Source organism: Chlorella variabilis, assembly GCF_000147415.1.
Source record: "Chlorella variabilis unplaced genomic scaffold CHLNCscaffold_12, whole genome shotgun sequence".
Lineage (NCBI taxonomy): Eukaryota > Viridiplantae > Chlorophyta > Trebouxiophyceae > Chlorellales > Chlorellaceae > Chlorella > Chlorella variabilis.
Window position 1 is genome coordinate 635,092 of NW_005435076.1, and position 22,423 is coordinate 657,514.

The 22,423-nt window shown below is 65.3% G+C and overlaps 4 protein-coding genes across 4 annotated transcripts in view; 1 reads left to right on the top strand and 3 right to left on the bottom strand.

Annotated features, from left to right (window-relative positions):
• Positions 1 to 6,342, bottom strand: part of CHLNCDRAFT_134819 (hypothetical protein) — a gene marked incomplete at both ends in the record, with an annotated part of 6,645 nt that extends 303 nt beyond the window's left edge. The window contains 18 exons of the mRNA XM_005847043.1: positions 91 to 258; positions 402 to 513; positions 634 to 784; positions 893 to 1,079; positions 1,206 to 1,276; positions 1,906 to 2,124; positions 2,307 to 2,589; positions 2,665 to 2,771; positions 2,891 to 3,078; positions 3,164 to 3,264; positions 3,413 to 3,481; positions 3,621 to 3,831; positions 4,056 to 4,190; positions 4,355 to 4,431; positions 4,514 to 4,682; positions 4,828 to 4,880; positions 4,990 to 5,106; positions 6,322 to 6,342. Coding sequence (XP_005847105.1) covers positions 91 to 258; positions 402 to 513; positions 634 to 784; positions 893 to 1,079; positions 1,206 to 1,276; positions 1,906 to 2,124; positions 2,307 to 2,589; positions 2,665 to 2,771; positions 2,891 to 3,078; positions 3,164 to 3,264; positions 3,413 to 3,481; positions 3,621 to 3,831; positions 4,056 to 4,190; positions 4,355 to 4,431; positions 4,514 to 4,682; positions 4,828 to 4,880; positions 4,990 to 5,106; positions 6,322 to 6,342 — 2,439 coding nt within the window. The remainder of the gene's footprint in view (positions 1 to 90; positions 259 to 401; positions 514 to 633; positions 785 to 892; positions 1,080 to 1,205; positions 1,277 to 1,905; positions 2,125 to 2,306; positions 2,590 to 2,664; positions 2,772 to 2,890; positions 3,079 to 3,163; positions 3,265 to 3,412; positions 3,482 to 3,620; positions 3,832 to 4,055; positions 4,191 to 4,354; positions 4,432 to 4,513; positions 4,683 to 4,827; positions 4,881 to 4,989; positions 5,107 to 6,321) is intronic.
• Positions 6,343 to 7,083: 741 nt separating this feature from the next.
• On the bottom strand, positions 7,084 to 13,226 carry CHLNCDRAFT_134820 (hypothetical protein; the record flags this gene model as incomplete). The annotated part of the gene is made up of 17 exons (XM_005847044.1): positions 7,084 to 7,154; positions 7,238 to 7,280; positions 7,448 to 7,571; positions 7,722 to 7,849; positions 7,936 to 8,079; positions 8,206 to 8,329; positions 8,646 to 8,838; positions 8,936 to 9,590; positions 9,731 to 9,916; positions 10,095 to 10,213; positions 10,338 to 10,561; positions 10,693 to 10,823; positions 10,986 to 11,441; positions 11,573 to 11,938; positions 12,100 to 12,417; positions 12,564 to 12,860; positions 12,981 to 13,226. The coding sequence occupies 17 exons, from the start codon at positions 13,224 to 13,226 to the stop codon at positions 7,084 to 7,086; spliced, it is 3,825 nt and encodes a 1,274-aa protein (XP_005847106.1).
• Positions 13,227 to 13,886: 660 nt separating this feature from the next.
• On the top strand, positions 13,887 to 17,602 carry CHLNCDRAFT_24090 (hypothetical protein; the record flags this gene model as incomplete). Its single annotated transcript, XM_005846858.1, has 13 exons — positions 13,887 to 14,042; positions 14,139 to 14,246; positions 14,466 to 14,713; positions 14,898 to 15,140; positions 15,317 to 15,397; positions 15,584 to 15,749; positions 15,948 to 16,070; positions 16,232 to 16,333; positions 16,455 to 16,574; positions 16,725 to 16,896; positions 17,075 to 17,160; positions 17,283 to 17,376; positions 17,502 to 17,602. 13 exons carry the CDS (start codon positions 13,887 to 13,889, stop codon positions 17,600 to 17,602), a joined length of 1,800 nt encoding a protein of 599 aa, XP_005846920.1.
• A 429-nt stretch (positions 17,603 to 18,031) lies between these two features.
• On the bottom strand, positions 18,032 to 21,882 carry CHLNCDRAFT_58072 (hypothetical protein; the record flags this gene model as incomplete). The annotated part of the gene is made up of 11 exons (XM_005847045.1): positions 21,747 to 21,882; positions 21,327 to 21,623; positions 21,028 to 21,175; positions 20,552 to 20,862; positions 20,150 to 20,426; positions 19,794 to 19,978; positions 19,081 to 19,653; positions 18,706 to 18,867; positions 18,420 to 18,539; positions 18,200 to 18,286; positions 18,032 to 18,040 (listed from the first exon to the last, which is right to left on the bottom strand). Exons 1-11 carry the CDS (start codon positions 21,876 to 21,878, stop codon positions 18,032 to 18,034), a joined length of 2,301 nt encoding a protein of 766 aa, XP_005847107.1. The 5' UTR covers positions 21,879 to 21,882.
• Between the last annotated feature and the right edge of the window lie 541 nt (positions 21,883 to 22,423).

Here is a 22,423-nt window from a genome sequence, read left to right on the forward strand (position 1 = left end):
CCCCCCCCCCCCCCCCCCCCCCCCCATTGGCCTGCCCTACCATCCCTGCCCTGCAACCCAACGGCTGTCAACCATCCCCCAACCTCTCACCTGGAGATCAAAGAAGTCTGCATTCTGTCCAATGACCTCCTCAAACTTCATCGCTTCTGCCGTGGCACCCGCCATGGCAATCACGCTCAGCTGGTCCACCTGGGCTGGCTCCAGCGAGCCCTCGATCAACCGCTTCTGCAGCTTGGCCTCCACCAGATCAGTGTGCTCCTGCAGAAGCGGAGAAACAGGTGAGGAAACAGATGGAAGCAGGGGCGAGGGCATGGACCAGGGGGGTGGGGGGTAGGGATTCAGCAGCCAACGGGGCATACTGCTGCCACACCCAGTGGTTTGTGCCCAGATCGGCGGCACACCTTGCCCAGCATCAGCGAGTAGTTGGCCACGGGCACTCGAAGCAGGTAGCCGGCCAGAAAGTGCGCCGCCTCGTGGGCAACCACGCGTTGCTTGTAGTCAGGGAACACCACGCTGCAGCATTTGAGCATGGGGGCATCGTAAGGGGCATCTAAGTGGGGAACGACATGATGTGAAAAACCGTCGCATGAATTGCCTTGCGCTACTGCTTGCCTGAAGCGGTCAATGGCAAACTGTAGGATGCCTGGGTTGATGGAGCCAATCGCCAGCACAACCAGGGAGATGCCGCCGATGAGGTAGCTGCTGAAGAAGCCCCAGTCGCCCGGCAGCTGGCCGAGGACGACGGCGGCCACGCTGGTGGTGCCGACCACGCTGAACAGGAAGGCTGCACACAGAGTGGGCGGAGCAAGATACATGTGTTGCACCCAGTGCCAGCATGCCCGGATTCTGCTGCTGCTGCTCCCACGTTCTATTGATCCCCTGCCATCCCCACCTGCATCGTTGCGGACCGACAGCTGGGCAATCTTCTCAGGCTGCTTCACGCCCACAAGGCGCAGCTCGCCCAGCATCACGCTGCGGCGCTCGGGGAGGTCGCTGAGAGCTGCGCCCCACTTCTTGAGCGCGCCCGCATTCGCCAGCTTCTCAACCGTGGCCAGCACATCGCCGCTGACTTCTTGCTTCTGCACGCCGGCAGGAAAACAAGCAGCACGACATGGAGCATGTGGCAAGTGGCAGGCGGAGCCACCGTCCCGTGGCAGACATGAAACACCCCTGCCCATTATCATAATACTTGCTGTTTCTCTCACCAAGGTGGCAGGCGCGCGGCGATAGTTGTCAAGGTCAATGTCCAAGTTGGAGAAGAGCGTGTCCACCGTGACTGTGGTGGCAGCGTTGGCGGCAGGGGACGTTGCCGGCTGCCCGCCGTCGCTGCGCACTCGCTGCACCAGAGGCCGCGCTGCTGCCGATCTAAGGCTGGCAGCCCTAACAAAGGGACGCGCACAAGGCGCGGCGGCACACACAGTGTGAGACATGGGTGTGTCTCTTTGTCGCGCGTGCTCGGGAAAGTGTGGCGGCGGTCCAGAAAAACGGGTTTACAGGACACAAGCGTGGGAAAGCGACGCAATTTGTGGTGAAAGTGTGGATGATGCTGCTGCATGATGGCGGTGGTTGTGGTGGCGGCAGCGCCCGGCGGACGCGGCACGGCTCAGCATGCTCGCCCCAGAATTTCTACAGTTTTCTTAACAGCATGCAGACACACAGCATGTCATGCAAGCAATCGGCGCAGAGCGTGTCCTACCAGCAAGCGGCACAAGGAGGGGTGGCGGTAAACACAGCGTCGGTAGCAGATCAAAGTGAACTACGTGGTACTCTACTCTGCATGCAATTCTAACTCCTTTGGACATCAGCAGCGTCTCTAACTACGTGCCCAGGCCCTCTGCCCACATGCCCATGCCAGCAGTTGCCAGTACGTACACGAGCCGGTATTGGCGCGCCGCTCTCATCGACTGGCGCGCTCCTTCCACTTGAGAGTGAGGAAGAAGATGGTGCGGTAGAATGCCGCCATGCCAATCAGGATGGCCAGGCACACCCACTTGTCGATGTTCATGATCTCATAATAGTTCAGCACCACGGCGCCGTCCACGCTGCAGTCCGGTGGCGGCACGCCATCCGCAGCTGGGGCGCACCCCCAGCCGCTGGTGCCCTTGAACTCATTCTCCATGAACCCTGCAGTGGCAGCAGCGGCAGCAGCAGGCAGGTGACGGACGCCCACAGCGGGACTGGCCAAATGGACGGCTGCAACCAGCACTCCTGTGGTTGCTGGCTCTGGCCTCGATGTGTGGGTGCACTCTCTTTGCCCTCATGCAAACAAATGGGATTAGCCAGGCGTGCCCTGCCATAGTACGCACCGGTGAACGCATATGTGTGGTAGCTGAGGTACGACAGGGGGTACCTCAGGACGGGGCCAGGCATGCTGTCCAGTGGCTGGAAGAAGCCGCAGACAATCATGAACAGCCCCATGATGCCAGCCCCCGCCGCGATGCCCATCAGATAATGGGGTACGAGAGGAGCGATCGCCATCATCAGGCTTTCCACCACCACCAGGGAGATGAAGAGGTCCAGGATGAAGTAGACCACGCTCTCGCCATCCATGCGCAGGCTGGCAATGAAGTAGACGCAGACGGAGGAGATCTGCGGCAGCGGAGCATTGGTGGCGTGACATGTGTGCTGACTGCTGCTGCTGGTGCCTACTGGCCATGCACTCACCACAGCGATGAGGAAGATGAAGGGCAGACTGGCCAGCGTGTTGGAGACGGTGAACTGGCTGACTCCATAGTAGCCGTTCAGCCGCTCTCGAATGAACACTTTCATGTCTGCGGCAGCAAAACACATGGGGTTGTGGTTGGGTGGCATGGATGCCAGCTTCACGGTCAGCAAGGTCATTGGCGTGCGTTCTGTGCTTGGGGCAATTGGACCCGGCCCCACAGCGCACCTTCTGTAAAGGCGGGGAAGGCAGCGATCGACATGAAGGTGAGGAAAGCCACCACGAAGAAAAGGAGGGCGGCACGGCTGTACACATCCTTCCACGCATCTCCCAGCTGGAAGTACACAAACGCCACGCCCAGGCACAGCATCACATACATGGCCAGCCGCATCCAGAATACGCCCACATTGCGCAGGCTGCAGAAGGGATGCAGGGAGCTGGCTGTCAAGTTGCCAGGCCAAAGTGTGCGCAAGCTGGTGGGAGCTGTGCAAGCAGTCTCACTTGTTGAGGAAGGTGCGGTAAGTGAGCACCGAAGTTTGGTACAGCCAGTTGGGCTGCCCCGCGCCCGCTGTGTACTCCTTGGCCGGGTTGTCTTCAAGCTCCTGCAGCCAACCAACAGGCCAGGTAGCAAGCACACACATGATCATGGCTGGTAGTGGCAGCTGACAACATATGCTGCATCTATCCGGCACATCATGCCCACCCTACTCACTGCTTTGACCTTCAATCAATCTGCCTCCTGCTGCCCACCTTGACGTGATCCTTGACGTGTGCTGCAATGCGGGAGGCCTTGTATTGCGTCACCAGCGCCGCAATGTTCTGCGTGGGCGCGGGGCAAGCGGGCAAGGGGAAGGAGCAGGCACAATCGCTCAACAGCTGCACGACAGCGGCAAGCCAGCAGCCTCCTGCCCCTGGGTTCTCCCTCTTTTAGAACAATAAACACTGTCGACGTGCTCACCTTCTCCACATCATCGCTCTCCAGGAAGTCGCGGTTGATGGCGTGCAGGAAGTGGTCGGCGGGGTTGCGGTTGCTGGGCACCGGCAGCCCCGCCTCGGCGAAGAAGTCGATGGCGCGGTTGGCGGCGCCAAAGTACACCACGTGACCGTCGGAAAGCAGGCACAGCTTGTCAAACAGCGCAAACACCTCGGAGGAGGGCTGGTGGATGACGCTGCAGGGCGAGGGAGGAGGCAGGGCGTCATTGGCAGCGAGGAGAGTACCATGCCTCAGGGGCAACAGCCTGCCCTACAAGGGTAGTACCACAATGTACCACAGGTATAACCATCCCGTAGTACGACAGGTGCCACCAGCTCGAGCCCCTCTCCCCGCTTGGCTTGCCTGATGATGGTGCGGCAGCGCTCTGCCAGGCGCCGTACAGCCGCCATCACGTAGTACGCGGCGGCAGAGTCCAGGCCGCTAGTTGGCTCGTCTAAAAAGATGAGCTTGGGGCTGGTGACCAGCTCACAGCCGATGCTGACGCGCCGGCGCTGGCCACCTGACACACCACGCAGGTGCCAGGTGCCAATGTAGCTGCAGCAGGCAGCAGGAACACAGTGAGCTTTCTGGCTCTGCTGCCAGCAGTGCACAATGTGCTTCTAGCGATGCACGCATCCCAGCCACCACCCTGCCCTTCCCGGCTGCGCCCCAGCCTGCCCAGCCACCTCCTCAGCAATGTGTGTATGGGTGCGCCTCACGTGTCGCTGGTGGACTCCAAGCCCAGTTCTGCAATCACGTCACGCACAATCTGCTCCTTCTCTGCCCCGGGCATGCTCTGCAGGGCCAGCACAGGCGTGAGTCACCCCAGCTTGCGCCCAAGAAGCATGTCGCAGTGTCAGCAGTAGGCGGGTGCGCACCTGCGGCAGGCGCAGCTTTGCACTGTAGAAGATTGTCTCGTACACAGTGAGCGTGCCAATCAACACGTCATCCTGGGTGACGTAGGCGCTGCGGCCGTAGCTCAGCTGGCTCTTGTGGCCGTTGACGCGGATGTCGCCAGTGTGCCGGGCGGTATGGGCCAGCCGGCCCCTGCAGGCAGCGGAAACGGCAGCAGTAGGTTGGGCCCTGGCAGCTATGGCAGTGGTGGCCTGGCTCAGCTGGCACATTCAAGCAGGCAAGGCCTGTCCCCTGCTTCTGCTGATGCCAAACAACAACACAAACAAAAAAAAATTACGCGAGAGTGTCGAGCAGCGTAGTTTTGCCGCAGCCGCTGGGGCCCATGATGGCCTACACACAGGCACCGTGGCAGGTTGGCACATGGGCGGACAACAGTGAGTGCCTCTGCGGCTATTGACCAGCGCGCCCTGGGTGCATGCCTCTGCGCTCCCCCACCCACCATCATGTGGTTGGGCTCCACATAGCCGTCCACGCCCTTCAGAATGTGGCGGTCGTTGCCCTTCACATCCGTCACAGTCACTGTCAGGTTGCTCCACGACAGCGTGGCTGTGCCCTCCTGGCGGCCAAGGCAGGACGACACATCCTTCCTCTGAGCCTCCACATCGTCCTAGTGAGCCTCTGCTGCCTGCAAGCGGTGTGTCTTGACCAGTTCTATGTCTGTCTGTCTGTTGCATCCATAAGGGGCAAGTGAATGCCACGGGCCCAGCTGTGGTTCATTCATTCATTCAGCACACAGCCCGGCCGCCTCTTGCTCGAGGGCGGCCCACTTTGGCCTGGGCAGCCCGGGCCGCCCTCCCCCCCGGGCGCATGTTCGGTGTTGGAGGGGTGTGCCCAGCGATAGGGGGCCCCTGAAGGCATGCGCCGAGGCCGGGAAGCGTGGTTCGGCGCTGCTGCACGCTTGGCGATTTGACCAGAACCACGTGCCGCCGAGCTGCGGCCGCAGTTTCCGGCCCGCGGTCTACGGTCGCAGCCACGGGACTCGGCGGCACGGCGTTTGGGCCCAAGCTTGCTGCCGCTGCCGCCGCCGCAGGGGTGCTGCCTGCGGCGGCGGCGGTAGCGCACGTGGCAACCCCCCGCGTTTCCTTGCCTCCCATCCACCGGACCCCGTCCTGCGCTTCACTTTGTTTAGGGAGGGGCTGCTCACTGCTCATTGCTCATTGCTCATCGCACACTGCTCAACGCTCATTGCCCTATATCCCACCCAGCCGCAGGACTCCACTGCCGCCCGCGCCCCGCCCCATCTGGCCGCTTGCGCGCCCCATCCCCCCTCGATGGGGCCCGCCCACACCGGGGCCTCCCCCCTCCCGCCCACTGCTTTCTCAACGGCCCCGAGCCGGGGCTGCCCTCATTGCATACATAGTGCGCCTTTCCCTGCTTTTCTAGTGACCTAGCGTTCCGCACTGCCGTTTGGCCAGCCCATGCTCCCGTACCGTTGCGTTTCTCCCCAATGCGCCATGCCACTTTGCCAGTCATACACACGTTTCGATGCGTGCCCTGTCAGCTGCTTGCGTTGCATGTCGCCTTGCTCCACCCCTGTTTTATTGCTTTCTCTGCTTTCGCCCGGTTCCCGTCCCGTTTCGGCGGGGAGTCTATGTTGCAAGCTAGTTCTTGCTTTACCAGACTTTAAGCCCACACAAGCAAACAAGCAGTGGTGCGGCAGCTGTGGTGCAGCGCTGCAATCTCGACTCGTTGGAACACACGCGGTGGCATGGTGTGTAGGGCAATTGCAAGGCTGCTCTACTATGCACGTGTCAACACCCTGGTCACCCACCTGCACCCCATCCACTTGCATGGTGCTTCTGGCCGGGTCAAGACACCCTGCAGCAGCAGCGGGTGGCGGCGGCGGCGGCGGCGGAGGTGGGCGGGCAGCGTGTGTTTCAAGCTCGCCCGACGCGGCATGGATCGACCACACCCGCGCCCACTCGTAATCGCACAGCGCAAGCTGACAAACGGGGGTGTTGGGGCCTGCCGACTGGCTGGGAAGGAGACAGCTCTTGCAGGAAAACCATGCCGTGGGCTGATTGGCTACCTAGCGTCTACAGAAGCGTTTGGGAGGCTAACGCGGGTGATGCGCAAACGGGGCGGTCCACTCGCGAGGCGGTCGTCGGTTTGGCGGCTTCTTTTCCCCCGCGCAGGCACGAAACGAGAGGTAAACTGTAGCAGCAACAAGTTGAATTGCGTGGATCATTGCGCGAGCTATCGCGTCATGCGTCCCGCAGGCGTACCGGGTAAGGCCTTGTAGTACCGAGTGCGTGCAAATTTGCCAGCAAGGAGTCCCTGCCAGGACACAGGAACAGAGGTCACACCAGCGCTGATCCCCTGGCAGCCCAGCGAGCAACTTCCTGCCCTGCCGCCACAACAACCGCAAGCGCGCGCTCTCATTGAGTCGAAGGCTCTGGAAAGGATGGAGCTGTACATCGCATAGCATTGACAGCAACATGGATGATGCCAGGCAAAATGGGGTTGCTGGCAGCATCTGCCGAAAACGCTCAGCCTACATTACAACTGGTGGAACCCCGCTCCAGCGTCGTCATCAAAAGGGAGCGGCAGCCTCTGCTGGTGCTGCCGCCGCAGCGCTCTCGGGCATCACCACAGACGGCGCGCCTGCAAGTGGGACAGGGACGTCCCGGTGGATCAGGCAGAGTGAAGGCTATGCAGTGTTTGCCACCCAGCACCATGGCACTCACCCGCAAAGTGCTCGTCGAAGCCCAGCAGGCGTGGAATCACAAACTGCACGCACATGAGCCAGTTGAGGAGCTCAATACACGGCATGCAGCCTGATGATGCAGCGAACAGCTTCACACACAGTTTCACATGAAAGGCACCATCAGTCCCCAGCGCCACATTTAGCATCTTCAAGCATAGACCCCCCATTAGCAGCCAGTTTGCCAGCTCACATCAAACACCCTCGTGACCAGGCGCAGCTCCGCGTCGCTGACGTTGCAGGAGATGTTGACCTGGCTGCCGCTGGCGGTGGAGGCGATGCTGAAGAACCAGCCCTTGTCAGGGGCGGGCCGCATGCTGCGGGAAGCAAGCAAGCGGGCACCAAGGGCAGCCGCAGTTGAACGAGGCGGGTGTGATGGCCCATCCCACGCAGGATGCACATCGGTCTGGAGCTGCAAGACTGCAATGCCCACAAGCAGAGTACACAACAACGCAGCCGCAGCGCACTTGAACTTCTTGTACACGGTGCCCTCTCCTCCCCTGCCCTTGTTGGGGTCGTGCAGCGCCTCAAAGGATTGCCGCGCGTCCGCCGCCTCCAGCACCGCCGCACACTCGAGCGCGCTCAGCCCAAATGTCTGCGGGGTTCAACGCGCATTGCATGCGCAACATGGTGATCCCTTGTCCCAACAGCACCTGCCGCTGCCAGCACACGCAAGCGCACCTCCTTTTTGGTCCAGTCATACTGCTGCGGCCCGACGCTGGCGGCAAACTCCAGCAGCAGCGTGCCCTCCCGGCTGATCTTCAGGCCGCTGCCAATGGACTCCCAGGTGGGCTTGATCACCTTGATCGCCATGGCGGCCTTGCCCTGCAGTGCAGAGCAGAGGATGCACCAGGGTGAGCAGCGCAAGCTCGCTCCCGCCCCGCGGGACTTGCCGAATGGGGGCGGGGTTGGTTCTGGCAAGGCAGCGCTCCTGCAACAATGTCGTCGCACCTTGTAGATGGTGTAGTCTGAGTACACGTTGACTCTGGGCTTGCTATCGTCGTCCCAGTAGGGCGGCGCGGCGGTGGACTGCGCCCGCAGCTGCTGGGATGCGCGACGCTGCTGGGGCTGCGCCCTGGAGATCCAAGGCAGCTGCCCCGCAGGGCGCAGCAAGCCTTCCGCCGCCCGTGATCGCAACCATGCTGTGCTGGCTCTCGCCAGGCACCCAGACGCCATGGTAGGCACCAGCTGATGTACGTAAGCGATAGGAGAAGGAGGCGAGCCTGGGAGCCGCGGCAGGCTGTGTCACCAGGAGCCAGCGCACAAACCGTGTGCCGCCGCCCCACATGCAACGCGTGCTTGGTGATCTGCTGTTGGGGTTCATTACACTCAAGGCATGAAAAGAATCGCCCTACCAATAACAGCCTGCACCTGAGCCGCTGACCCATCACTCAAACCAGCGCTTGAGCGCCGAGCGCTGGCCGGCCGCTGCTCCCGCGTTGCCGCTGCTGCCGCCTTTGCCCTTGCCAGCCTTGCCAGCCCCAGCGGGCGCATCCGAGAAGAACTTGGTGAGGTATTGGCGCGCCAGCTGGTCCACGCTGTCAGTCTGCTCCTTCTTGCGCTGCTTCCTCGCCCGCAGCTCGCCTGCAAACAGCAGGCCAATCCCAGTGTCTTCAAAGGCGACAAATCTATCACGGCAGTGGCAGCCTGCACGCATGCCAGTCGGCGGTGCCATCCAGACGCTTGCCTTTGGGTCCCTCCGCCAGCTTGTCAATGAGCTCGTCGGCAGAACGCTTCCGCCGCTGCGTCTGCTGCTCCTGCTGAGAGGTCGCGGCCACCTTGGCCGCCCTGCTGTTCACCCCCAAACGTGGCCGTTGCTGCTGCTGCTGCTGCTGCTGCTGCTTGGCACCAGCCGCGGGCTTGGCGGGCTTGGCTGCAGCGGCGGTGGCAGGTGCCGTCTTGACTGCCGGCGCCGCTGCTGCGGGGGCCACGCCCTGCTGCCCTTCCTGCCTGCGCTTGCGCAGCTCGCGCCGCTTCGCTGACCGGCTCTTCTCGCAGCTTGCTGGCGTGCCGTTGGCCGCCGCCGCCCCGCCTCCGCTTGCCTCCTGCTGCTTCTGCTCCTTGCGCCGCTCCTGCAGCATCAGCCGCCGCTCCTTGCGCAGCTTCCGTTTGGACTTTGCCTCAGGCGCCTCCGCCCCGTCCTTCTCACCCTGCTGGTGGTGCTGCTGCTGCTGGCTTCCACCCGTGCCCGAAGCAGCACCTCCCGCTCCCTGCCGCTCCTGTTGCTGCTGGTGCTGCTGCTGCTCTCGCGGCTGCTTGGATCTGCCCAGCTTGGTCTCCCGCAGCTTTAGCGTCTTCACATTCTCCAGAGCAAACTCCACAATGGGGCGCCGCTCCTGTGGGTAGGTCAAGGGGTGGGTATGCAGGGGCAGGGCATTTAAGGACAGCAAAACGACGAAGCACACCGTGACACATGGCGAGGGCTCTCTGACAATGCTCGCTTCCAGGATCTGGGCTGTTGCCAGTCGGCACGCACCTTGCTGAAGGCGGCGGGGTTGTTGTTGAGCTGGCGCAGCGCACACAGCGCATGCTCGTGCTCCGTGAACTCCACAAAGGCGATGCCCTTGCTGCGCGGCGTGCCATCCGGGCCCAGCCGCTCCTCATCCATCAGAATCTTCACCTGCTTCACCTGCGGCTGCGCCTTGCTGGCGCGCTCCTTGACCTGGGGGAGGAAGTGAGGAGTGAAGCCGGGGTGTCAGTCGGAGGCCCGTCACAGGCAAAGAGCAGGGTAGTCACGGCTGCAAAGCCATAAGCGCGCCAGGTGGTACTCACTCCAGCCCAGCTCATGAAAGCGCTAAGGACGCTGCACGGGAACGCCCTTTGGCACCCCGAAGGCTCACCGCTGCGATGAAGGCCTGCTTCAGCTGCTTCTCTGTCCAGGCGGTGGGCACGTTGCGCACGCTGAGGCGGCAGTCGCTGACCACAAAGTTCGGGCTCTTCAGCTTCAGCTTCTTCTCCTCTGCGGCAGCGGCAGCGGCAGGCGCACGGGCACAGCCAGAGGGGCAGGCAAGGTCAGCAGGGGAGCACATAGATGGCGCCAGGAGACACAGGGGATAGGGGCGTGACCAGGCCGCCTGCCGAACCTGCTGCGCGCTTGCGCTTGGCTCTGTCTCCCGCCGACATGTCCTCCCAGGCGGGGGAGCCCTCCACAATCTGGCCCTCCTTGGCCAGAGCCAGGCGGCGGCTGTCGCGGGGGCCACGCTCTGCCGCCTTTGCCACCGCCAGCGCCCGCGCCTCCTCCTGCCCCACAGCCAGGTCGACGTCCGCCACACGCCCCCCAATCACCACTCCGGGGCCCTCCTTGCGCCTGCAGACAGGCGGGCACCGCCGCACAGCGCAGAACAAGGGGATCCACGTGAGCCTTGGTGCACACGCCCCTGCAGCCTCCTCCCTCTGAACCAACAGACACTGTGCAAGGCGGCCAGCCTCCCTGCACACCTGCCCTTGGCGCACGCGTCTGACGCCGCCTGCGCCGATGCACGCCGGTAGAAGTCCACAAAGGCGGTGCCCTTGAGCTTGCCCGAGTCCTTGTCCAACACCAGGCGGCAGGAGCGCACGGGGCCGTACACCTGCATGGGGGTGCGTACGTGAGTATGGAGCAGATGCACGAGAAAGGAATGCGTGCCCTGGCCGGCCTGCGCCCCCAGAACGCGGCGGCCTGGCAGCTCTTCGGGCACCCCCACACCCCCGCACGCTCGCAATCGCCAAGCCACCTCCTCCCTGCTCCCCACCTTCATCTTGAGGAAGACCTGCTCCTTGCCCACATCCAGCGGCAGGCCGCGGATGAACACGGTGGCGTCGGCCTCTGGCTCAGCTCGCTGGCGACCCTGGTCGGCACCCGGCGCCACCGCCGCCGCCGCGGTCGCCGCCGCCTCGGCCTTCTTCTGCAGCTGGCTGCGGCTGAATGGGTCGGCTGCGGCCACGCTGGCAGCAGGCGCCTCCTCGTCCGCCTCCTCCTCCTCCTCCTCCCCCTCTTCGCTGTCGCTCTCCTCCTGGGCAGCCTCATCGCCGTCCTCATCCTCAGAGCCATCTTCCTCCTCCGACTCACTCAACCCTTCTGCTGCCGCCTCAGGCTCGTCCTCCTCACCGCCGCCGTCCAGGATGCCGTCAATCACGCTGGCCAGCATGCGCCGCTCCTGCTCCGGCTCCACAGGTGCCGCCGCCTCGCCGTCGTCGCCTTCGTGCCCCTGCACCACAGCAGCACAACCACGCACGGCATGAGCGGTGATGACATCCACCGACCCAAACGAGTGGCTCCCCTACGCTGTGCGCCGCAATCTGCGACTTCAACAGCTCAGTCCGTGTCCCGGGGCCCCACCATCTGCGCCGGCGGTCCAGCCTGATCATCCTCCGAGTCGCTGTCCACGCCATCAATCCCCATCAGCTGCCTCAAGCTGCCGCCCGCCACGCCGGCACCCGCCGTGCCACCCTCGCCAGCCGCCCCTGCCTCCTGCTCTGGCTGCGCCGTGTCATACTGCGCCTTGGCCACCGCCCAGTCCACCGCCACGGGCCGCCCCGCAACCACCGTGGCGTTGACCAGCCTGATGCCTCGCTCCGCGTGCGCCTTGCAGGTGAAGCCCACAAAGGCAAAGCCGCGGCCGCGCCCGCTGGCGCTGCGCGGCAGAGACAGCTCCCACACAAAGCCGGCGGGCGCAAAGGCCTGCCGCAGGTCGGCCTCGCTGGCCTGCAGCAAACAGCAAGAGGGGGACACGCACTGAACGGGCAACAGCCTCTGCAGCGTCCCGCTTGTGCCCCACCTCTGCTCTGCAAACTGCTGCATAAGAGGGCCTTGCATGGAGGGCCTTGGATTGCTGCTGCCATCTTGCCTGCCACACACACGCTCACCGTGAAGGGCAGGTTGCGCACGATGAGGCGCCAGCGCTTCTGGTGCAGCCCGTCGCCAGACAGCTGCCGCGCCCACACGCGGCACCCTGCTGCGCCGCCGCCGCCTGCCTCTGCCGCCTTGCTGCCCCCCTTCTTTTGCTTCTTTGCAGCCGGCTCGCCGCCGGCAACGGCCACCTGCCCATGCAGCTGCTCCACCGCCATGGTGGCCTGCTTGACAGTCTTGTAGACAGCCAGCAGCGACTCGCCGGTGCACCCGTCCCTCCTCAGCTTGAACTGCGCGCCCAGCTGGTCGGGCATGGGTCGGATCACCTCCTCCACCTGCAGTTTGCACATCAGGTGTGCACGGCGTTGAACGCAGCAGTACACTGGCAGTTTCTGCACACAAACGGCAATCATAATCGCCCCGACCAACCGCATGCATGCAAGCAGGGCGCGCCGGCAGGCGGAGGCAACAGCAGCCACACCTCGCCGGCTGCCCTGGCCATCTGCAGGGCGCTGTCCACTGCCTCTGGGGTCAGCCCCGCGATGGCAACCGTCCGCAGCCACTTGTGCTTGGCCTCTGCGGCTGTTGCTGCCGCACTGCTAGGCTTGCCGGCCGGCTTGGATGGGCGCGGCTTCTTGGCGGCGGGCGCCTGCGCCGTCGCCACTTCTGCTGCTGGATGCTGCTGCTGCTGCTGCTGCTGCTGGGGTGCTGCTGCTGTCCCTGACTGCTTTCGCTTCTTCCGCTCTTCCAGCGGCGCACGCTTCACGGCACCCTCCACCTGCGCTTTGGTGGAGAGGGATAGGCGGCTGGTACCAGGGCGGACTGGCAGGCAGGCATGCAGGCAGCAGGCTCTTCTGCTCAGCAGACTTGCGGGCATGAGCAGCACAGCGGTCTGCACCTTGAGCTTACGCCCCGCCAGCTCCTTGCCGGGCACCTCTGCCGCCGCCCGCTCGGCATCCTCCTGCACCGCGAACTGCACGAAGCCAAAGCCCCTGTGCGGCCCATCCTTGCCCCTCCTGACCAGGAAGGCGTTCTTCACGGGCCCAACTTCGCTGAAAAACTCTTGCAGCTGCTCGTTTGTGACGCTGGCATCGATTCCCCGCACGAACACCGTGCGGGGATCGTTCTTCTTTGCGTCTGCCATGCTCAGCCAGCCGCCGCTCAACTCAGGAAATGCATGCGTGTGGCTCACGGTGAGGCGAGCAAAGGGGGGCTTGTGTTTTGGAGTTCCTGAGGCCTGAAGTGAAGTTAGAGATATGCATAATGGTGCATGCCGCTTGCAAGACAATTCGCCACCTCGGCGCCAACTGTGCAATCTTGCAAAACACAATCGCTTTGCATCTACACTTTCCCATCCACCTCACTGGGCCAATCAATACCTTGGGGCGCTCACCGATCACTCCCTGCCTCGGTGGAGGCCTGCTCGGCTCTCCGCCCTCTCCCTGATTCATAGGCTTGTTACCGATCAAAAGAGCCCCCTAGGGGGCGGAGGAGCAATGCCCAAGCGGGGCCACGATGGGAAGGGGCCTGCGGAGGAGGCCGCAGCCAAGCGGGCGGCTCTGGAGGGCCTCGAGGTGGGGAGAGCTGCGGGAGATCCGTCACTTGCCTCCCAAGGGCCGCCAGGACTGGGGGGCTACGCTGCCGCCGCCGCCTGGCGGCAGGCGGGACTTGCCGCCACCCAGCTGCTTCTCAACCGCGTTTCCTCTCATCTGGGGGCGCCGCCCTGCTTTGCCGCGCTCGCCCGCAGGGCGACCCCGCCGTGGCGGCATCACACGACCAGGCGGCAGACGATGAGGTTGATGACATGGGCATTCCGCGGGGGTGGCGCGAGTGCCCCGCCATGGGCCGCCCCATCGAGCGCTTCATCCCCATGAAGGTGCCGCTGGGGGCGCGCTTCGACTCCCACATCGCGCCCGAGCACCGCTTCACGATAGACGACGCGGTGGCGCAGGCGCGCAAGGTGGTGGGGGCGATGACGCTGGACGTGATGCTGCCGCCGCCGCCTGACGCACAGCCCGGCCCCGAAGGCCAGCCGCCGGCGCCGAAGCGCTCCAAGGTGCCCGCTGTGCTGGGCCTGGTGATCGACCTCACCAACAGCTCGCGCTACTACGATGCGCGGCAGTGGCACGAGCGAGGGGTGCAGTACATCAAGGCAAGCGGGGGCGTGGCGGCCGCTGGCTGGGCTGGGCGCAGGAAGCCGAGCAGGGCTGGCTCGTGGTGCGCGTGCTTGGCAGCGGACCAGAGAGCCAGTGGCTGTGATGCTGTTTTTGATGGGAAGGGGGCATCTGCATCGGCTGGTCAGCACGTTACTGCACTGCACACTCCGGGAGGAGCGTGCACCCCGCCACCTGGCCCCCTGCCCCGTGCGCCGCCCCGCTCGCAGATCCCGTGCCGCGGCCGCGGCGCTGCGCCACCCCCCGAGGCCGTCACCGACCTGTGCTGGGAGATGTATGCCTACCTGCAGCAGTGCCCGCAGGGCATGGCGCTCATCCACTGCACCCACGGCTTCAACCGCACTGGCTACATGGTGGCATCCTACCTGGCCCGCATGATGAGCTGGACGGTGCCCAAGGCGCTGGACGCGTTTGCTCACAAGCGGCCGCCCGGCATCTACAAGCACTACTACATCAGGTTGGGGAGGGTGAACGGAGTGCAGGGCAGGTGGCAGGTGGTGTGCGGGGGGCGACCGTGGACGGACGTGCCTCTGCCCTGTTGCTGCCGGTGTTTTCTCTGCATGATGCATCGATGTTGTCATCAGCTCCCAGCCCGTCCTGCCTGCTTTTTCAGCCTGCCTGTCCCGCCCGTGGTACTGCAGGGAGCTGTTCAAGTACTACCATGAGCGGCTGCCCAGCAACTTCCCCTTCCCACCACAGCCATCCTGGAAGGCGGGCGATTCTCCGGAGCAGGAGGATGAAGGGGAGGGAAGCGCAGAGGGGCTGGGCTTGGAGGAGGATTTGCACCACGACGACATGATTGGGGAAGGGGTGAGCCGGGCTGAGGGTGCGGGCAGGGCGGAACTGAGTCGCAGCTTAGCCAGACCTGAGCGGAGCGGAGCGGAGTGGGGCGCCGCACCTGGGCTGAGTGCCGCCCGCCTGCAAGCTTCTTACTGAAGAGTCCACCACCTTGCTGCTCTGCTCACCGTGCTCATGTGCCTCCTCTGCAGGTGGACATCCCCGAGGCCCAGTCGCTGCAGCTGAAGCTGATGGATGCCATCCTGGGGCCCGAGGAGCACAGGCACAAGGTCTGGCTGCCCGGCTCGCAGCCCGTCAGCCTGGACAAGTCCAACCTCAGCCTGCTCAAGGAGCGGCAGTACTGGTGAGGCGGGCACTGCTTCTTGTGCCTGCCGTGCTCTCCTGCCTGCTTTCTGCCTGCTGCTGCGCTCCTGCACGATTGTACCGAGGTGCTGCGCCCAGCCCTGCAGCCCTTCAGGCCTCCCATACCTACCCTTGACCCTCCGCATGCCTTTTCCTCTCCCCTCGCTCCTCCTCGGCCCCACATCAGGGTGACCTGGAAGGCCGACGGCACCCGCTACATGCTCGTCCTGCTGCGCTGGGGCACCTACCTGGTGGACCGCAAGTTCTCCATCACCCGCGTCCAGATGCGGTGGCCCACCCCGCTGCAGCCCGGCCAGCCAGCCAAGGGGCCTGTGGGGCCCATGCACCACTGGGTGAGTGCGCAGGCGCAGGCACAGCTGAGCCCTCCCCGCCCCGGGTGCTCTGCCAAGTAATGCTCTTGCCTTCCCCATGTTGCACCTCACCATGTACCCCTGCCAAACTTCGCGGCTCCCTGCCCACCGTCTGCCCTCGTCCCCTGCACACACACACACGCGCGCTCTTTCTCTCCACGACAACCACCCTTGCCGCAGACCGTTCTGGATGGGGAGATGGTTGTGGACGAGGTGCTGGAGGAGGGACGCCAGGAGCGGCGCTTCCTGGCGTACGACATGGTCATGCTCAACGGGCGCTCGCTGGTGGACCACCCCTGGATGGTGGGCTGGGCTGGAGGCCACAGCTGGGGTGACATTCGCCCCCTCTCTACACACACTGTCTTTCCGGATCTATGCATGCTTGTCGCAGTTTCTCAGGGCTGCGCAGACCACTCGCCGCCAAGAGGTGCTGAGCTGCCCGTGCCTGCCCCCTGCACCCGCAGGAGCGCTTCAAGCTCATCCAGCGGTTTGTGGTCGAGCCTCGGCAGCTGGAGCGGCACAAGATCACTAGCAAGCAGTGGCAGTACCCGTACCAGTACGAAAAGGTGAGCTCAACGGTCCGGGAGGTTGGGGGTTTGCGTGCCTGTGGGGTACCTTTCTATGTGTATGTGCTCTGCATTTGCACCTCTTGTTGACTGCCCTCTCCGCGCTCCCCACCGCCTGCAGGAGGCCTTCCACGTGCGGCGCAAGGACTTCTGGCCGCTCACCAAGGCGCACAAGCTCATCCACGAGTTCATCCCAAACCTGTGCCACGAGGCAGACGGCCTCATCTTCCAGGGGGCGCAGGTGTGTGGGGCAGCTGGAGGTGGTCGCTGGCAGGCTGGGGCCGGCACATGGGCGGAGCTGGAGGTGTGTTGCTGCGGCATGCACCCGCCCCGATACTTGAGCTGGCTGTCCCTGCCTCCCTGCCTCCCTGGCCCCGCACCCGCCCCGCAGGACCGCTACGTGCCCGGCACCTGCCCCGAGCTGCTCAAGTGGAAGTTTGCCCACATGAACAGCGTGGACTTCCGCCTGCGCCTGCACCCCCGCGACGGCCAGCTGCTGGAGCTGCTGGAGACGCGCAGAGAGCTGCCGGAGGGGCACCACCGGGGCTACAATGCACTGCCGGGTGAGGCCCAGGCTCGCACACCAGCGGCTGCAGGCTGGCTATATGGCCGGCTGCGGCTGGGCTGCTGCCGGCATATGCTTTCAGGCCCGTTCACAGCCGCCACACCACACCCTCCCCACCCCTCCCGGCCTTCCTCCCATACTCACCTGCCCACCTGCTCCTGCCCACCTGCCCCCAGGCGCGCGTGTGGAGTTCCCCGAGGGCGAGGATGCCGCCATGTACGACATGCGCATCATAGAGTGCTCATACGACGCAGACGCCAAGGTGGGGTGGGCGCGGGTGCGTGTGTGGGGAGGTGGGTTTGCGAGCGGGTGATGCCAGCAGGCACTGCATGCCTGCTCCGACCCCACCACCCCCGCCCGCCCCGCGCTGCTCCTGCCCAGCAGGTGTGGCGGTTCATGCGTGAGCGCAAGGACAAGGATGCCGCCAACGCCTTCCACGTGTATGAGTCGGTGGCGCGCAGCATAGAGGCAAGCGAGCGTGCAGGGCAGTGAAGGGAGCGCATGGTAGCCAGCCCGGCTTGCCACGGCCGCCACCTGCCGCCTGCCTACTGCCGACCCACACCCTACCCACACGCTGACTGACACTGCAGGACAACATCCGAGAAGAAGAGCTGCTGCAGTACATTCAGGAGGCGCTGCAGCTGCCTCTGTATGACTTGGACTGCGGACGGATGTCACGCCAGCAGCAGCAACAGCAACCGTAGCTGGTTGCAATCCTGCCTCTTGATGTGCTGTTCCTTGTCCCGCATGGTCCTCTTCCAGCTTGCTTTTGCTGCCCTGCTCCTTCCATTGCCCGCCTCCATTTCATTGAAGAACTGATTCATCTTGCACTTGAGCTGCTTGCATGTGAAGCGCCGCCCAGCGTGGCTGGAAGTGGGTGGGTGTTCGTTTACAGTGCATGCTGATGGCGCATGGGGAGTTTAGACATGAAGTTTTCCGCAACGAATGGTGGGACGGGAGGCAACAGCGGGAGCATGGCGAGGCACTCAGGTCGGCACAGTAATGAAAATGCGCCGCAGTCAAAGCTGGATATCTGTTAAATGAAGGGTGGCTGTCCTAGTCAATCTGTCGAGCAGTCCAAATTTGGAAGGTAATGTCTGTCTGCCTGCCTAGTCGAGGCTCGCACCGCCGCCTCAGTACACCTGCATCCAGCACAGCAAGCCGGCCCGTGAACAGGTGTGGTGGCAGCGGCCAGCAGCAGCAGCCACACTAGTGCCGCACGAGCACGAACAGCTGGCTGTTCTGCACAACAACATGCACACCACCGCCACAACACAGCACGCAGCCCTGCCCCTGCTCACATCATACGACATGTGCACGGTGGTGTCGTTGTCCGCCAGCAGCTTGTGGGCACGGTCCGAGTGCTGCGGCAGCGCCAGGTCCTTGTTCTGCAGGGGCCAGGGTGGGGCGCAGGAAGGTTGAGCAGGCACGCAACACGTCCAAACCATGGCCAGTCCACGCATGCGCCGACAGGCAGCTGCTGCTGACGCCTTCCAGGGGGCAGAAGAGCTGCCAGCCCACCGCCACCGCACCACCACGCGCCTGCAGGTCGTTGCCCATGGAGCTGGTGAGCACCGTCTTGAAGAAGTTGTCCATGTGGGCCAGAGTGGTGGCGGCGCTCTGCCGCCCGCGCCATGCATCCTGCAACCACCCAGGCAGGCAGGGGCGAGGGGAGAGGGAGGGAGCGCAAATCACATCAACGCCCGACATGTTGCGTGCTCCTGCAGCAGACACACAGCCCCCGGCCCACAGCCCGCTCCAGGCAACACTGCCTGGCGCCACCGGCCTCGCCCCGCCTGCCACCCACCCGCTGCCCTCCGCGCCCCTCCCGCAGGTCTTCTGTGTAGTCCAGCACATCCTTGGACGTGAGGTCCCACAGGCCGCGCGTCAGCGCCACAAACACGCGGTTGTCCAGCACGTTGCTCAGCCAGTGCAGCAGCTTCTCCACCTCCTCCATGATGCGCATCAGCTGCGGCGGGGGGTAGGTGGGCAGGGCGGCAGGGCAGGAGTTGCAGGGCGGGGCAGTGTAGGTAAGGCTTATGGAGGCAGGCGAGGGGCAGGGGTTGTAGGTGCCTGAAGCCACAGAGCAGGATGGGCAGCCTCCGACAGGCCATGCAAGTTTGAACGCAGCGGTGGGCACTGCCCACAGCAAACACACAGCCCTCCACCGCGGCCGACTCACCGCCCCCGACAGCTGCTGCGTGGACGCAAAGACACCGTCCCGGCGCAGCAGCTGCACCACCGACGTGGCCGGCATCTTGGCCAGCTCAGCGGCCAGCCGCTCAGCGCACAGCGTGATGGCGGCAAAGTACTCTGACCGCAGCTCCTTGACCAGCTGGGCAAATTGGGCGCCCAGGTTGGGGGCCTCCCGGCGCAGGCGGCGGTCGGTGCCGGCGCCGCGGTCGGGCGCCGAGGCGTTGGCGGCGGCCGCGCCGCGCAGCCCCGCAGCCAGCGAGTCTGCCAGCGGCTCTGCGCACCAGCGCTTGAGCTCCTGCTCCATCTGGGGCGACACTTGCAGCAGGCGGCGCAGGCTGTTGAGCAGCAGCGCCTGGTTGGGGTTGATGCCCTGCTGCAGCACCATGGGAGCGCCGCGGTAGGTGGCGGGCACCACCGCACGGTCCGCCCCCGCCTGCTGCACCCAGCGCCAGGCGGTGCGCCCCGCACGCTGCGCGGCCGCTGTCTCGCCGCCGCCGGGGCGCTGCTGCGCGCGGTTGTACGGCTGGATGGCCAGCGGCTCGGGAGACTGCCCGCCCTCCTGCAAGGGCAGGTTGCCGGTGAGCGGATGCCACAAGCGAACACCTCAAAGAGCTGCAAACAGCCGGCAGCCCACCACCCCCCACGCCCTGACCCACCCACCACCGCCGCATCCTCGGTCTCGCCCCCCCGCCCGCCCACCTTGATCTGCACCAGGCCGCACTGTCGGGACACGCCCATGGTGGCCTCCCGCAGTGCCCCCGTCACCGCCCGCTCCAGGTCTGGGCCATACATGGGCCAGTAGGTGATGATGCGCTGGTACCGCCCCATCTCCGACTGTACCGCATTCAGCATGTCCTCCACCAGGTGGGCCACCTTGTTCTTGCCTGCGGCGGCGGCAGGTGGCAGGCAGCAGGGCGCGTGTGGCATGGCATGTGGGCTGACCCAGAAGGCTGTGAGAGGCAGGGACAGGCAGGGTTGGGGATGCATCAGGCGCCGCCTGCAGTGCCCAACCCAAGGCCCAGGCCGCGGGCCCCCACCAGCACCCGCCAGCTCACCGTCTGTGGCAAACTCCTGCCAGCCGTGCTGCCCCGCCACGCCCTGCTCCAGGCGACGGCACCGCAGGCTGAGCTGCGCGGCGCTGCTGCTGATCCACTCCAGCACAAAGCGGCCAAAGATGTCTCGGTTGTTCAGCCGGCTGTTGGCCTCGGCATACTTGTGGCGGTGCACAAAGTTCTGCAGCTTGCCCACCGCCTCCACCAGGCGGATAGCGGCCTCGGTGGGGGCGGGTGGCGGGTGCCGCCCCAGCACCTTGCGCAAGTGCTTGATGATGCCCTGCCGGGAGGAGGGGAAGGAGGAGGGGGAAAAGGGTCAGCGGGGAGGTCAGCAGGCACTCCCACCTCGCAACACACACGCATCCGCCCGTCCCCCTGCCCCAGCCCACACCACCCCCCGCTCACATTGACATACTCCAGGGCCGTGATGTCTGGCAGGTTGACAAAGGCGGGCAGGATGCGGGCGTCCCTGATCTGGTCGTCGGCACGGAGCTCGTTCATGATGGCACGGCACAGCTCCTCCAGCCGACCATACGCCGCCACCGCCTCGGGGCTGTCCACCTGCCCCTGCCGCGCGTCGGCCTGGCGGCGGGGCGAGGAGGGGCGCTGCAGCTCCGCCGCGGTCAGCAGCGCCTGGTAGCGCTTGCGGGCGGCGATGCGGAAGCGCTCCTGCAGCCACTCCTGGTCGGCGGGGCTTGTGGCGTCGCGCACCAGCGCTGCACGGGAGCGGAAGGCGGGCAGCGCAGGGGCGGCCGCAAGCAGGTCGTCTCAGGCAGGCACGTGGCGGGCTGCTTGGATCCAGCCGGGCTGCCACAGATGTCCAGGCAAGAGTTGCAAAGCATGCCGCGCCCAGCGCCAGCGCCGGCGCCGGCGGCCCTCACCAAACAGCTGCACCGCGGGGCGCAGCACGGCGGGGATGCCCGACCGCACCGCCAGCGCGCCGTCCATCATGCCGCTGGCCGTCTCCTCGCTGAGCATGAAGTAGTTCTCAAAGGCCGTGTGCAGCAGCTCCTCGATGCGGGCAGACACCTGCAGGCAGGCATGCGCCGCTGGTGGGTCGCTGGTGCTGGGCTGCGCGGGTCCACCGCACCCTGCCAGCGGGGTCTGCCGCCATGTCACCCAGCCCAGCCGCCTCCCCTCATGCTGCACACCACGGCGCAGCCACCGCCGGCCCGCCCACCTGCGCCTGCACCCCCAGCTCCCCGCTGGATAGTCCCTCCACGCCCGCCGCCTGCTGCAGCGCCACCATGTCGCGCAGCAGCACGTCGAAGCAGTCGGCGGTGAGGGTGGCGTTCTCGGGGCGCACCACCCACTTGAGGTAGGACAGGCGGGCGTAGTTGCGCCCCACGGCAAAGGCCTCGCAGAAGCGGTCCAGCAGCCAGACCCAGGGGCCATGCAGGGCCAGGTTGCGGGGGCCGCACCCCACGGCCCGCAGCGCCGCCTCCAGCAGCTCGTCGTACACCTGCAGGCTGCTGACCTGCAGACGGCGGGGCAGGGCGGGGGGCAGCGCTTGGCGGGCAGTTGGTGGCGGGCAGCGGGCAGCGCCGGGTGAGTGGATCATGCTGCACCGCAGCTCTTGGCCCGGCGGCCCGCTCCTTGCCTGCAGGTAGCCGCCAGTCGCGGTAGCGGGCGCCTTGCCGCCGGTGGCCGGCGTCATGCAGGCGCCGGAGGGCAGCATGGGCGAGGCCATGGGCGGCATCATGGGCGCCAGCGCCATCGGCGGCGGCGACATCGCGCCCTCCCCCTGGTTGATGCTGAGCCCCTGGGTGTCCTCAGACAGGGCCGCCGCGGTGGCGGCACGCCGCGTGTCGCGGGACGGCGGTCCCATCAGGCCCTGCGCCAGGCACCCGGCATGGGCGAGGTGTGAAGCGTGGGACAGGGCAGCTGTGTCTGTGGAGTGGCAGCTGGACCCAGCAGCAAAGGCGCACAGTGGAGCAGGCCGGCTTGCGCGTCCCTCCCCTCCTCATCCCCCTGCCCCCCCGTGCCCACCTGTGCATCCAGCAGGGCCATGCTGATTCGTGCCGACAGCACCGCGTGCCCCGCCACCCGCCCCTCATCGTCCACCAGCTTCACCCAGGCCATGCTGCCGCCGGTGGCGCTGTTGCCCTTGCGCAGGCAGGGGAAGATGGACTTGAGGAAGCCGGAGGAGGGGGAGGCCTCAAACAGGGCGTCGCCCTGGTTGGCAATCTGCGGAGCCATGGGAGTGGCGGGCCGCGGGGAGGAGATGCTGGACGGTGGTGACAGGTGTCACCATGCATGGCGGACAGGACCCCAGAA